Source organism: Onychostruthus taczanowskii, unplaced genomic scaffold, assembly GCF_017590055.1.
Source record: "Onychostruthus taczanowskii isolate IOZ18803 unplaced genomic scaffold, ASM1759005v1 scaffold20, whole genome shotgun sequence".
Lineage (NCBI taxonomy): Eukaryota > Metazoa > Chordata > Aves > Passeriformes > Passeridae > Onychostruthus > Onychostruthus taczanowskii.
In genome coordinates, this window is record NW_024499240.1 from 8296885 (window position 1) to 8312796 (window position 15912).

A 15912-nucleotide genomic window follows, 5' to 3' on the forward strand; every position below is an offset into this window, starting at 1 on the left:
TGTTGGTAGAGTTACTTGCAGTGATGTGGATAGAAAAAAGGAAACCAAGCAGAGGTGACTCTGTCTGGAGAACGATGCAAAGACACTCTTCGCTCTGTTCCCTGGATATGGGACACTGAAATACTTGCCTTGCTTTTAGTCTGAGGCTGCCTTGTCACAGCAGCCAAAATGATTTCTCTCTACACAAGATCACTGTTATCTGGAGGCAGTAAAACACCTTTCAGTGGGGGACAGGTGTGTGCAAGGCCTGGGAACAGGGTCCCAGCTCCAGCTGAGCCATGGGAAGTGCCACATCCCCCTTTGTCACCTGCAGACAGGACAGGTGACAGCCTTCCTGCCCTGCATATGGTTCAGTCTAAGCCAGCGAGTGACAGCACTGCAAGCTGCACAAATTCCCCTTGTGAATGAGTCCCAGGGTTTTGGCTGAAGTCAGCATGGCTCATAACATCCTTTTTATTTTTTGGACCACAAAAACTCTATAGCATAAAATGGAATAAGGTGGAGAAGGAAAAAAAAATGTTTTTTCAAAGTCACACTTAACAGATTACTTCAATTTTTTCAATCAATGGCAGATTTTTAAATTAATTCACTGTCATTTTGTATTAACTGTTTGACTTTGATACAAAAGTTTTATCCTCACTTTAACATTCCACTCATGCAAGTCTCTTAAAGGGTTGAGCTAGCAAAAAAACTCAAACAAAAAAATCAATAAACAAATAAAATATATTAACTATAGGAAAACACAGAGCCTTTTGTCTATGCCTTGCATGGTGATTTCACTGATTTCACAATCCGAGGTCTTCCACAAAGACCTGCTGAGAACAGGATCTGTTGACTAGTGTTTCTTTATATTTAAGAGCCATTTTTTTCCTCCCTCTGTGTCTCTGTATCCCGCCCTCTTTGGTTCCATTTTCTGTAGAAACACTGCAGACAGGATCCACGACTCCAGCTCAGCATGGGTGTGCAAGAAGTACTAAAGAAGGACTCTGCAATTATACAGGAGCCACTACAGGACTTACAGGACTGAGAGCTGTTTATGTCCCAAACAACAAAAATAAGGAAATGACCCTTCAGAAACTGTTTGAATGGCCCCAGGTCTGGTGTGGAATGGCAGCAAGAAGAGCTGGGCTCTGGTCCCACCTCTGCCATGGCTTTGCTTGCTCACAGCACCAGGCTCTTCACAAAACTCCTCGTTGCCACAATACTCCCAAGCTGCTCCGTTGGTGTTTAACCTCACACCATCTCTCTGTGCTGCTAGCTAATAAAGCACTTTGGATATTAATGGCTTTTTCTGGTTATTAGTACCCACAGGCTGCAGATGAGAACTGTCTAGGACCTGTGAGCAAATGAAAGCATGGACATGATTTACAACACTGGATATCAGGACAAGGTATTGAACATTGTGAGATCTCAGCATTTCAAAGGCAACACACAAAGCACCTGGTAGGAGCTTGGAGAATTCATCACTGAGCATGCTGTTTCAGGCTGACAGTTGGACATGAGTATAATTACACTTCATAACTAATAGGGGAACAAAACCCCACCCAGATTTAGTGTGAACTGTATTTGACTTTCAGAATGGTATATGTTGTTTATCCTCCAGGCACAAAATCAGATAATACTTAAGTAGATATTAAGAGATAAGATTTAAAACTTCATTCTAAAGTATCCTTTCTAAAGTATACTTTCCACTGAAGTCAGAGGAATTTTGCTTGAGAAAAACCATAGATTTTGGCTGAAACATACTTTCCTTTGGGGAAATATGATGTGGAGTGTACAGGAAAACTTCTATTATCCTGGTATCAATTTAATTACTGGATTTCTTGCTCTTTTATTATCTTTATAAATTCTGCTAAAGTCTTCAAGGATTTACCCACTGCCTTCTCATAGCACCATTATTTCTCCCCAGTAATGCAAACTGAAAAATCACCATTAGTTCTTGCAGTGTTGGTGTTATTTTACCAAAAGTGTCACATCCAGCACTGACTCTGAGGCAGGGCTGCAGGAGAGGTTCTGTTGCCTGTGCTTGGACAAGGGCCTCCCATGGTGTCCAGGGTCTGGGCAGGCAGCAAGGAAGGGACACCCAGCTCATCTGCAGGTCCTGTAACATCAAGGGCCAGCCTGGTGGTGGTTTTCACTCTTTAAAAAAAACATTTCTTTTACTGCAGGAGGTGAAGCATTGGGTGGCTCTCTCCAGAGCTGGCCTGGGTAGGCTGTGATGGCTGGAGAGGGACCCAAGCAGGGCTCCTGCAGGCTGCAGGTCTGCTTTTGTACAGCTGGCACTGTACAACAAAATGTCCTGCTTGGTGCAGGGCTCCCCTCCTCATTCCTTTTCTCTTGAGACAAGTTTTATTTTTTTCATGAGGGACCTTATTCCTGCAGAAAATAAGGCTTTGTCTGTCCACTAACCCTGGGGGGACAATGTAAGAGCACATTTAAAACATGCTGTCCCTCAAACTCCCCTTTCTTCCTCTCCTATTGCATCCATGTTAGTATCCAGGCCCACAGATGTTCTTTTTTCATTCTTTTTATTATTTTTTCTATAGCAGCTCAGAGCAAGAGTGAGCTCCAGAAAGAGCCTCAGTTGTTCTGTTGATTCCTGACATGTGCAATTACATTTAACCTTTTCAGGCACAGCATTATACTTGGCAACTGAGCGGATGCTAAATGCCGTCTGCTTTGCCCTATTCTCTCCTTTATCCTCCAGTGAGGATAGCAGCACTGGGAGCAAATCTCAAGCAAGATATCTGTGCACCCTCTGCTAAACCTCAGGCTGTTTCATCAAAGTGGGCTGATGGAGTTTATACAAGTTCAGTGTCTATATTCTGCTGTAGATTTTTTTGTGGTTTTTATTAAATAATCTGGAGGGATTTGAGCAGAAAAATTATTTGGTATTCTGCTAAGCCATACACACACTTTCAATTTTGTAATGATTCATTTGCCTAGTATATACTGACCCTTAGTGGTAAACTGAGATTTTAATTGCATTTCAAAGTTTCTAAATTTTGCTTTTCTCTTTGGCCCAACTGTTCAGAAAATAGCAGGAATATTTGCTGTGCAGCAGGATAGCCTATCTATGTAAATAGCCCACAATGTCTTCAACAGACATTAACAGGCATGTGAAAATAATGATGACAGGTGTTATTAGCTCTTCTGAAGGGAGGGCTGTGGCAAGCAGGAGTGTCGAAAGGTTATTCCAAAATGCAAAACAAGAAGGCTGGCATTGAGAGGCAATACTCTCCACATAATGAGAAACAAATAAGAACTCAGTATCTGGCACTAACGAACACCTCAAGCTAACTGTGGAATGAGTATTAATTAGGTTTCCAAAATAGCATCTTTCTGAAAAGCAGCTGAGGTGTAATATTGCTCCTTATTAATCAAAGCAATGGGACAATGTGAACTCTGCAAAAAATAAATGGTTTGCAGATGGCTGTGTGCATCTTTAATAATGACAGAAGAACACAAGTTACAGCTTTAAATGCCAGGGACCCTTTCTGCATCTTCTCCTTTTCAGAGAGCGATATTTGCAGTTTTCAAGGCAGTGAGGAAAGTGTGTTGGTTTCTTATTACATTTTCCCTGCAGCATAAATTCTGTTGATGTGCTTCCCTAATCATTCTAATTATACTGCCATATGTTGCTCTCATCTTTCTTTTTCTCTCCTAATGGGACATAGATTCTCTCTTTTGAATATGTCATTTGTTTATTACATTTATCAAGGGTTTTAACATTATATGGGACTTTTAATTGCTTTTTTAAACACTCAGCAGATTGAATATTAAAAACAGACATGAAGGTCAACTATAAATAATATTTAAATTGTTCATGACATTTTTATTCTCTAATTTACTGGAAATATCAACTCTGTAGTCATGGTCCTGTATCCACTATTTACTTGAAACCACACACATGTCCTCCAGAGTTACTTTGGCTGTAGTCACAGTCCTGCCCTACCCCAAACCACCTTGTGCCTAGCAGATTAGGAGTCCTCCCCAGGTGGGAACACTAAAATAAAGATGCATCATGTATTAAAATGGTTGACCCAAATATGCTGCCATTATTTCCATTTGAGAACTACTGCTGAACCCCAGACAATAAAGGTGAATGCTCGTTTCTGACTTGTAAGAAAAATACAGTTCTCTCTCAAAGTCGAGCAGTCTCAAAGATAAGGAAGCACAATTTCAATAAAAGAATTCAAGATGGGCTAAAGTTAAAAATGTGCTTTGTACAGAGACATTAGACACTCAGAGAACCCTGCACTGCAGAAAACAAAATCTATAAGCCAGCTGAATACAGAGAAAGCAAGAGACAACCAATTACTATCTAATTAACAAATTAATTTCTGGTATATTGACACCATCTCTCTTGGATTTCATGGAAATGCATCATAGGTGAATTTGACCCTTTGACTCATTGAAATTTGATTGAAATAATCATATCAGGCCTTATACAAACAATTAGCCAATACTTTCATGTAACTTGAAGTTTATTCATGGTATTATGGTACAAGTCCCACAGGCAGGGGGACTGTAGGTCCCTGCAAGTTCAGGAGTGTTGCTTGTAGGTGCACCAGCATTAGGCCCTAAGTGGTGATGAGACAGCTTTAAAACTACAGGACAAAAAAAAAGTGAAGAAACTTCTATTCTGCTTAACTGTTCCATCTTAAAGCCAAGATTGCACCTACCTTTGTGATATTTTACCCCCTTATTTGGCTACAACTTCGTTACTTCTGGTTTGTAATAATGACCTATACAGGATGTTGCAAATGCATAAAACTCAATAGCTTTAAAGTTCATGTACTATGTGTAATGTAATCTCAGAATAGCTGATTTTATTAAGACATTATCTGTCCAAGTTCAGCTAATGTAAAGTTCCCCAGCAATTCTCCACTCAAAGACCACAAGCAAAGGACTGGCCTAGACACAAATAAAGTATTTTGCAGCAAAGTTCATCCAAAAAGTTTTATAAGAGAGTTTTCCCTATTTTTATAAGAATTTTTTTTCCATTTATAACTCCATGTTTATGACTTTCTTTCTTGTTCCTGGGGGAAAACTGAGATATTCACAGTTTGATAAAACTTTTGAATGTTTGCCCTGGGACATGGAAAAGGAGTCTCTGAAGACCCATTAAATACTTTAATGACCAGGAAAGTAAAATTATTCCAGGGAAGTGGCCTAAATGTTTGCACAGTGTTTGACAGAGGACAATTTCTTTTACTCACAGCATTAAATTCAATTCCACTAATTTTTCCATACTGTTTTTCAAGGATGCAATTTTTTTAAAAATGCTTTTAAAGGGATGTACTCGCCTTTCAGACAACCTTTTTTTTCTGCTAAACTACTCTACACACTAATCTCTAATCTGCTGCTGGAGAATGTTAGTCATACTTACACTTTCCTCTTTCTCATACAATAACTGTATAGTCTGTTCAAAATACACATTTTAGACACTTACCCCTAGTGATCTTGATTTGTTAATTTGAAAGCATTTTCCTCACAGTAGTGGCTTGTTTGACTTCTGGCATCTCTGCAACAAGAAGGCCTTTCATGCATGTAGCTCAGATGGCACCTGAAAAAGAGGAACTGCAAAGAACATGGTATAAAGTAGTTGTCTTGATTTATTTTCATCATGTACCTAGTTAGGATTTGATACATGTTTGAGCCTATGGGATTCTTTCCATTCATTTTCAATCCAAGTAGAAAGGGGTCCTCTTTAATTCCATTTACACTGAACTTGGATTATAAAATTTACACCATGCCATGGAGGTATCTCTCAAAGTCATACCTTTTCTGAAGAATTGTTGCTAACAAGTACAGTACCAGTGGCTTCTTCAATTTCAACCACAGTATGAATTTTTTTGTGTAAAAAATATTTTATTGGTTATGTTTTTTCTTCATGTGGGGGCTATTTTAGCCATAAGGGCTAAGAAGACAAGACTCGCTTAAAGAAATTGTTTTCAAATATGCTATGAGGGTGTGATTGAGTTTGTGTGGCAAACTGGGACAGTAATGGAAAAATTGTGGAGTCCCAAATGGGTCAGAGGGTTGGAAATGACCATATATACACACTGTCACTTCTCAAAGTCAGTCATACACAAAGGAGCAAAAATGCTCCAGGAAATCCAATTTGTAACTAACACTCAGGAGCTTCACAATCCTTGCCCTCAAATCAGGTTTATTTGGGAATATCATCATAGGAAATATGGACAAATACAGCAGGATAAAAACACACAGTTGTAGATTGCCTTCTTGAAAATTAAATAAAAAAAATACTGGCTAGATCATAACCCATAACAATATTACATAATATATCTGTCATATATCTCAAGATAAAAGTACAAAATAAAACTCTTGAGGGCTCATTTATAGCTACAGCTCGTCAGTGTGCTCGATGCAGGGTACATGCCCAGAATGCTGTGGGAGAGATGCAGATACAAACACCATTTCCTAGGGCCCCATGCAGTGTTTTGGTAGCACAGCCTTACAGGTTTCAGATATAAAACTACTCTTCTGGGAGAGGCTCTCTCAAGAAGCCTTTCTCCCATATGAACCCAAATTTCACCCAGCACAACGCCTTAACCAGAATGTGTTGGCTCTATTGGTCTTTTCCATCAAAGAAAATTTCTCCTCATCCAAACAACACACCAAGCTTTGGGTCATGTCCAGGCAAAATCTTGCTAGGAATAAAGGAAGGAAGAAAGAAAGAGAATCAGCTGGCATTAACAAAAAACTAAAGACTCTTCTTGTATTTCAGTAACATCTACCACAGTGATAAAATCTGAATACAAATGAGCAAATAGGATTATTTATAGAAAAATTGCTCTTCTATCCTAATGAATGAGATCTGCAGGCAATGAGCACCTCCTGTGAGACCAGGAGCTCCTTCTAGCTTCTGCAGTGGGAGATCTTGGTGCTCACTGTGACAACAGGACACTGAGAGCCCCACAGGGTGCTTCAAGTTCTCTGCAGAGCCTGTTATATTTTCTGCTTGTATTTCCAGGGGAAACTTCTTGCAGAGTAATAAATGTCAGCGGGATAGAGACACAGAAAAAAACCTTTAAGTTCAACTATGGTGAAAGTCTGAAAGCGAAAATACAATATAAAGATTAAATTCTGATTGCTTCAGACTTTCAGTCTCAATGAATCATAAATTATCATGTTGAAAAACAGTCAGTAGCAAGTATCTAACTGGCCCAGTTTTTAAAGATAGTAGTTGTCTTTTGTTCTTTTCAAATTTGGTGGGAACTACAAATGATCTACTTATCTAAAATAAGTTTCTGACTTCTCACATCTTAATCAAAAAGATTTTTCACTGCCACAGCATATGGCAACTTACAATTTAAAAAAGTCTGATATGACCATTAAATTTCTTCTCTTGTCATAAGGACAATAAGAAGCCATAAGATGGTTTACATTTTATTACAAAGGAAAAGAAAGAGTCCAACATTCCCAAAAAAGGATGCAAAGGTGCACAGAGCGGTCCAGGCTACTAATAATTTGCTTAAACACCAGCAGAGAATATATATAAATTCTTAACTCTTAGCAAAAAATATTGATTGCGTTATAACATCTATGATACAATTTCATCTGTTAACATTTCATCCGTTAATGGCACTGTACAGAAATTTGTCCATGCTAAATACAAGCCTTGGACCAGATACACAAAACAATTTAAATGTATTTTTTACATCCTATATGCACAAACATTTCTTAAGTTAAAACTATGCATACTACTTATGCATAGCACATGTATGGCTTACATATTCAATGACAGGAATTCCACCTTTCGGCATGCCCTTGTCCCGGGGCTCAGAGCTTACACTGTTCCCAGCTCAACTTTGACTGCTCTGCTGTCAGAAAAGAGACAGTCAACAGGTATGGACATGTAAGGGCCAGCAAAGGGGATTGTTTCGTGATTCCTTCTTCAGCTGGACAAAGCGTGCCCTTGTTGAGGTGCAGCCTGATGCCTGCTGAGCTCTGGCTGGATCCGTGAAGCAGCAGATGAACAGCACACAGGTGTCAATCGCCCTTGGCACAGAGCAGAGTGCCACTGCCCCCACAAGTCCCCTTCACAGTGGACCATGGCTGATTAGAAAGACTTTTTGTTCGGTGAGGTAATAACCACAGGGTCCGAAAAGGAGAACAGGGAGTGCAGCGTCTGGAGCCACCTGAGTGCCTACAACCTGAACGGGAGCCTAGAAGTTTCCTGGCAGGTTCCAGCAGAGGGAAATGAGGTTGGCTGCAGCTCTGTAAGACACCCAGACAAATCAAGAGGGGTCATGTGCAGCTCAAGGGAAGAAGAGATGAAAATGGAGTTTCTTTATGGGCACAGTTTGGGCTGGAGGGCTCATTCTGAGGCTTCTTGCAGAGAACTGCCTGTGTGCTGCTGGTTTTGCTGCCCCTCAGAAAGAAACAAACTCTAGCAAAGATGTTGCTGGATGCATATTGTCACCTTTGCATTTGAGATAAACCATGACATAAGGCCTCTGTGTCACCTTCCAGTCCTGTCTGAGAGGCAGCACAACATTTTGCTGAAGTGAAGCAATTTTCATGTATTTCTGTTGCTGTTTCTTCCACCATACAAAACAGTAAGTACCAGCTTCATGGTAGGGCTGACACCAGCGCTGTTGTCTTTCAAAATATTACACGATTCAGAATATTTTAATCTTTAACACCAGATGCTATTCAATTAATTTTAAAGAAATATTTCAATTATTTTCAAATTTGTTCAACACCAGTTCTGTCCATATGGCAGCCACTGCAGTGGGGAAGAATCTTCATTCACACAGGCTGGTCAGCGTAACTTTGCAACTTCCCTGTACAGTCCACAAACATTTATTTCCAGATATTTTAAGGAAGATAACAAGTAGGATTTTTATGGTGCATGCAGCATGATTGCATGAACAAGTATCTAGAAACACATTTCATTTTGATTTTCCATTTTCATTGGATGCCAGCAGCAGTGACATGTAACAGCAATCCCAGGCAGATGACAAACATCATGTTTTCACATGTCTCATGATTAACTGGAAATGTCTGGTACCAGTGATGCAACAAAGCAAGGTCCAACTTTGGCTGAAAAGATTATTTTGGCTAGTTTAAGAAAGCAGAATAGAAGAGGAAATAGCAACACAAAAACAACTGAAATCTTGCGAATTTTTAAGTGCCTTGAGTTACCAGCTCAGGTTTTACATTTTACATTTTTAAACATTTTGTTCAATCACTCTCCACAAAAATAGGATGATCCAAGAACAAGTTGACAGATAACAGCCTCTGAGATCATGAGGTAGGAACAGCTAGAGTTCTTTTCTCCTGCAACAGAGGTCAAATGAAAATTCATAAACAAGAGAGTTCTGATACTACTACTTCCAATATTCCATACACTTGAATTGAGGATGATTCATCACATGATCATTTACTCTGACATTAAGGATTCAGATTTAAAAGTACTGGTTTTCCCTTCTTTATACTGAATTTTTTAAAGGCGTGAGAGTGGGGTATTCTGTGCCCCCATTTCAATATTTTTTAATATAAGCACAACTGGGATGGAACAAAGAGGTTAAGAATAGCACTAAGCAAGCCTATATGGTATAAAACACCCCCCCATTAAAAGAAAGAAATTACCAAATTACCTGTCCTGCCTGAAATGTCAGAAGCTTATAAGAAATAGCAAATCTAGTTCTGTACCAGTGCTTCTGTCTGCTCCGTGGCTTTTACGATATCTTCTGACTTCTTACAGTGTTTAGGCTCACCTGGAAGATAAACAAATGTGATTGGCAACCTGAATGAGGAAGTTAACCAAGTCAAGAGAATCTGCACAGCCACAGACAGACAGAATCTACTTCCTCAAGATATTTTAAGGATAAAATGAGGTTTCAGTCACTGTTTCCTTTAATTGCTTTCTCACCAGAATAAGCATCATCTTGAATTGACTAATCATTATGGTTTATCCACAAGGCAAAAGATAGAATGGAAGCAACAGATCACAGTATGAAACAAAACTATGACGACTTTTACATGAGTATGAATAAAGTGGGCTTGGTTAATTTTTTTTGTTCCAGCTTATTGAAAGTCAAAATTCATCCTCTGCAAAGAGCTGTTTAAATCCTCTTTACCACATGCTTTCAAATCAGAGTCTAAATTCCTCCCAGATAATGAAAGATGCCAGTGTCAGGTTCTAAGAACTAAATTCAATCAGAGAGGAGAAATGACACAGAGTAACACAAGCAGTTTTCAAACTAAGTGATACAAGATGAATCTCAAATAGACAGTCATAGAATTAAACTGTTACTTAAACTATTCCTTCAGCTGCTTTGAATGAGTACCGCTGAGGAATTTACACTCTGAGATGGTCGGCAAGGTACAATGTAGCAAACTCACAGCATTATTTACTAACTACATATAGTAACTTCTCAGTTGTATCCACTTGATAGAGAAATCCCACCAGTAAGAGCACTGAATGGACAATGTCAGAAAGAAAAAGCATAGAACTATCAAAAGTGGAAGAGATGACCTGGGAGAAGCTTATAAGTTATAAAAATAGTGAGGGGAATATTTCCGAAAGACAGAAAACAAAGGCAGAAGTAACTGAAAGGGAAAGAAGATGATGTATGATCTGAAAGGAAAATTGAAAGATGATGGCGAGTTGAAGAAGAGGCTGACAGTTCAGAAAAGAGAATATGAAGAGAGGAAAGAAAACTCAAGAGAACAAGCATGAAGAAAGAAGAAAATTAGTACCTACAAATCTGCCATGGCTTCACTGTAAATAAATAAGAATTGCTACTGATTTCACCTTTGTTTCACTACCTTGAATGGTGGCAGAGTGTGTGCTGCCCACTCTGTAATGCAGACACAAGCAGATGGGCCATATTCCCACAAACAGCATCCTACACCACCCCTTATTTTCAATCAATTAAATGTAGGTGGAATTCACACAACAAACAAATATTTCAAAGGCTTTTAAAGCCTCAAAATTTGAATAACATTAATTAGACAAGAATTAGAACAAGGATGTCTACAGATCTTTCAGACTGTGGCTCTTTTTGGAGGGATTTAGCAAAACTTTATTAGCATTATTATTCATAAAAAACAAACAAAAAAAATAGGGGTGGGAAGAAGTATGAAAGCAAAAGCTGTTTATCCAAACACCTTGATTTTAAATTTGACACTTGAGTTTGTGGAAGCCTTAAAACAAAACAATTAACAGAATCACAAAATATGCCGAGTTCAAAAGGTCCCCCAAGGATCATCACATCCAGCTCCTGGTCTCAGCGCCGTTGCCAAGAATCACACCCTGTGCCTGAAAGCCTTATCCAAATACTTCTTGAACTCTGTCAGCCTTGGTGCTGTGACCACTGCCCTGGGGATCCTGTTCTGGTGCCCAGCCACTCTCTGGGTGAAGAACCTTTTTCTAGTATCCAACCTAAAACCTCCCCAACATAACTTCAGGCCATTCCCTCAGGTCCTGCCACTGTCACCACAGAAGAGATCAGTGCTTGCCCCTTCTCTTCCCCTTGTGAGGAAGTTGTAGCTCCAGTGAGGTCTCCCCTCAGTCTCTTCTCGTTCAGGTTGAACAGACCAAGTAACCTCAGCTGTTACTCATATGGCTTCTGCTCTAGACCCTTCCTATCCTGTGACCTCCTCTGGAAGGTCCCCTAATAGCTTAATATCTTTATTATATTGTGGTATAAATTTCAAAAACTAAACAGTAACTTCTAAGGCATATATAGCTTTCTATATATGTTCTATATGTTTCTATAAAAGTTTTTTTACATGATAAAAAAAATGAGGTTGCTAATGGCTGTTATCTTCTAAACCCTATCTTTTTTTATAAACACATTATTTGCTTTTTTAATCTAACCTTCCCTCCATCCTTATCCCATTCCTGGACACGGATGCCTTCCCTTAGTCCCAGGATCCTGGTTTGCCCCAGGAGCACTAAGGAGGCAGGCAGCACAGCAATCTGCTCCTGCTCTGCTGGGACACAGAGGGCTCCATGCTCGCTCAGCTCCACGGAGCCGCCGCTGCACTGAGCGGTCACCAGGCATTGGCACGGCACAGGTGATCCCGATGCCACCTGCAGCACCATAAATCAAACTGGCACGTGGTTGGTGTGGATCTGCCCACTGCTGTTTAACCTGGCTGTTCTCCAGAGGCTCTCACTGAGTGACTGCTGGTGATGTGGAATGTGCTGCACACTTGATGGGACGGGGCAGTCCTCTCCTGTCATATAGAGTGAAGCTATTGGCAATCTTTTTTATCACAGATTTATTGTCTCCCTTGCATTTTGATATTAAGGATTAATGTGGCTATCATTACGAGTGAGGAGTTAAGTTTGCCAATTAGCATTTATAAATCATTGAAATGTGGAGTTGTTTAATTAAACATAAGCAGTTTTTAAAATTAATGTTCTAATTAATAAATCACTCAGGAGAAAAGAAAAATCATCACTTAAAAAAAATCACCTTATAATAGTTTCATTTAATCTTGTACCATTCAATTAAATGAAAGTGAGATGATGGAAAGGAAAAAAGGTATTGTGGAGAAAAGCAACATTCAGTCTCAACTGCAGTAGTTGTAACAGCGACCCTCCAGTCTTCCCTTTGCACCAACCTGGACCCAGGGCAGAATTACTCCTGTCACTAAAATGTGAAGGTCTACAAGAACTACACCTAGAATGAGATGTGACACAAAAAGCAGAAAAGAACCCTTTTAAAATTTTTTTAAATGGGGAACCCCCTCACCATAGCACATCCAGACATTCATTAACAGTTCCCAAGAATTCACACACACCACGTTCCAGTGTTCCCCAGCTGCTATAATTGAATCACAGAAAACAACTGGATTTTCTGCTTTTTATAAAAGACAGAATAATGACAGCTAACATATGAAACTTCAACTTGAATAGCTATGCTACTTTTCTTTTTCCTTTCTATCTCACCCTCCCAGCCCTAGCAGGTGCTAGGTGCTCACTTCTCCATCCTGGGTGTCAGCAAGCACTCTGGACATCCCCTTAACCTTCCAGCCCCCCATCCTCAGTATAGAAACTACAGAATTAGAGAAGTCTAGAAGAAACATGAAGAGTGTCCTGACAGATGTATGGGCTCTCTTAGAATACTCAAATAAGTCTAATTTGTGAAACAGGGAAAGGTCATGCATTTGCTACCTTCTGCTTGCTTGAAGCAGCATTCCATTGAAAATGTCCATCCCTGGTTAAAAGAGACCTGTCTGGATCCACTGGACATCAACAAAGGTGCAAAAGCACTATTAAAAACCTAATGGTTTCTTACCTATTTTATAAATTTGCAGTTTGAAGTTTCAAAGTACAATGCATTCTCTAATCTCATTTGTTTTCTACCTTAGAAAACAAATGAGATTAGCATTTTATAAAATAAGAAATCGCTTATTTTTATTTTCTTATTGGAAAGCTGGAATGCAAAGATTGACATGGCAACTAACTGCATGCTGGGTTGTATCTCTCAAACATTATTTTTGTTGGTCAGCCATCTGAAGACCCAAAAGTACAGCTACACCACAACTGCCTTCTGACAAGTCTGAAAGATAAAAGATGCAGCTTTTCCTACAGCATTCCTCATCCAGGAGATGGGGGGCTTCTCTAAGGCACTCAAATTTTGAGTTTTAATAGAAACCTGTTGTAAAAAATACATGTCAAAAGATAAAATGTCAGTTATTAGACAACTTCAAATGCTGTGAAAGTAATTTTAGTGTAAATATTTTGATTTAGGGCCCTAAATTAACCATCTGTTATTTCTGATGGGAAAAACCTGTCAACAATAAAAGCATGGAGCCATGTAATGTGGAAATCTAGAGTAAGTGGGAGTTCTTCATAAAAAGGTTTTTTGAGAAATATGCCAAGTCATATACTCGTGTCTAAGCTAAGCATTATAAGCACTTCAATGTTGCTGCTCAGACAATGCCATACTTCTGGCGCAATATTGCAAGGCTTACTGTCATTAAAGCATTAATGAGTTTCATATTTTAAGTAAAAGTGAGGAAAAGAAGTGTCATTATATCCTTAATTATTCTTATTACCCTAACAGCTCAAAGCTTACTCTAGCTATAAGCAAACTTGGAAAATAAAATGAAGATGTACAACGTCTTCCTCTTCCTTTGATAACATCTATTCCTCATTGCTCAGGCATGCTGCCCTTGATACTGTGTTGAACTCTCCAGATACTAGACATGGTCATCTTGTGATAAAATACTTACAGTCTAAAAACATATTCTGACATTTTAGTGATTTTCTGGCTGTTCCACTTGTCCAGCAGCTACAGCCAAGAGACTGATCTTTCTGATTAAGTGAATGACACAGTCCCACGACAGCTACAGCTGGCAAATTCCATCTACTTAAGCTTAACTCTTAGATTCACACTATGTTTGCTACAAAGGATGTGGTTAACAAAATCCTATTAGGTACCCAAACTAAGGAGAGAACAAATATTAATAGTGTAATTATTTATTCAAAAAGAAAATATTAGATAGTTCTGTTCTGAAAGTTTACCTTATTCTCCAGTAACAAATGACTGTTTAATTGTAAACATATATCTTTAAATTATTCTAAAACCATTCTTCAAGTTCAGCTGAAGTGTATTCTCTAAAGAATTTTCTAGTTGATCCCAAATAGCTGATATCAAGAAGTTGATATTTGTTTATATGTTTCTATTTTTTGTTTTAGGATACTACCCCTTTTACACAGGCCTGAAGAAACTGTCCTATGCTGGTGGTTTGTCCAACACCTTATTTCAATATTTTACATTGCTGTTGATGTTTGACAGGGAGATACCAGACACTGCTGCAGCTTCACCCTGGACAGCTCCATTAGACTGGCTTGTGCTCTGTGATGAAGCATTACCATTCAGTGGGTCTGTATTCTGGGTCTCTTGCTGGGCATCGCTGAGATCTTTCTGGTTCGGATCAGACTTAGTGCACTTTTCTGAGCTGGATTCATCACTCAGAGGAGTGTCGAAAGAGACTACTTGTAGGACGATGGATCTGGGAGGACAGGCTGTACCATCACTCCCCTGACTACTCTCATTTTGTGTCCTTGTTGCCTCTTCCTGTAACTGTGCATCTGTGGAATTTCTGCTTTGGTCTTTTTCCTGTTCACCAACATTTTTCACAAGTTCTTCTACAAAGAGGGAACAAAATAGGTGAATTAGATAAGAAGGATATGCCACAATTTTTTGATTTCAGAGTAGTGACATATAGAGCTGCACACAGGAACACTGTGAACACCAGTTTCTGCATGAGGCCATGCCCAGTGTTTAACATGGGTCAGATTCTGCTCCTGATTGCACGACTGCAGCTGAACCATAGCGGTCCTCTTTCAGGTTTGATGTCTAATATGTACCTCCTTTTTGGCCATAATACAGAGCAAGGAGCATCATCAGACAACAGAGCAGGAGGACCCCTTGCTGCAGGCATGTCCCTCTGCAGTGGTGTTTGCTGACACAGGACTAGGAAGAGCAGAGCTTATCAGTTCTGCAAGAGAGAGAGGGCATGAAGGGGAATGCCTTGCTGCGATGGGGCAGGCATCAGAACTAAAGGGAAGCCCTGAAGGAAATGGCCCTATCAACTTGGAAAAGTCCAAACCATCCAGGTGGGAACAAGCTGGAACAAGCTATAGGGGGTTATGCATGTGATGTCCAGTACTGCTGCAATTTTGGCCGAAGGCACATCTAGAACAGGAAGGAACAGATATGGGGGCAACTGTGCTTCGGGAGACAGCAGCAACAGGAAAAAAAATGTTTGTGGAATGATCTGTTCCTCACTTTACATCAAAGACCTGGAGAAAAGTACAAATTAAATGGCCCAGAGTAAAAGGAGAAAGAACAAAACAGCACAGAGAGGTGGAACCAGGATGATGAAACTAGATGAAAAAGAAACAGAGAA

The 15912-nt window shown here is 39.5% G+C and overlaps 1 protein-coding gene across 1 annotated transcript in view; it reads right to left on the reverse strand.

Moving 5' to 3' along the window:
- Positions 1 to 7054: 7054 nt before the first annotated feature.
- Positions 7055 to 15912, reverse strand: part of PDE1A (phosphodiesterase 1A) — a 144888-nt gene continuing 136030 nt past the window's right edge. Inside the window, exons 14-16 of the mRNA XM_041403755.1 lie at positions 14873 to 15148; positions 9633 to 9752; positions 7055 to 9312 (exon numbers count right to left, since the gene is read on the reverse strand). Coding sequence (XP_041259689.1) covers positions 9676 to 9752; positions 14873 to 15148 — 353 coding nt within the window. The 3' untranslated portion in view covers positions 7055 to 9312; positions 9633 to 9675. The remainder of the gene's footprint in view (positions 9313 to 9632; positions 9753 to 14872; positions 15149 to 15912) is intronic.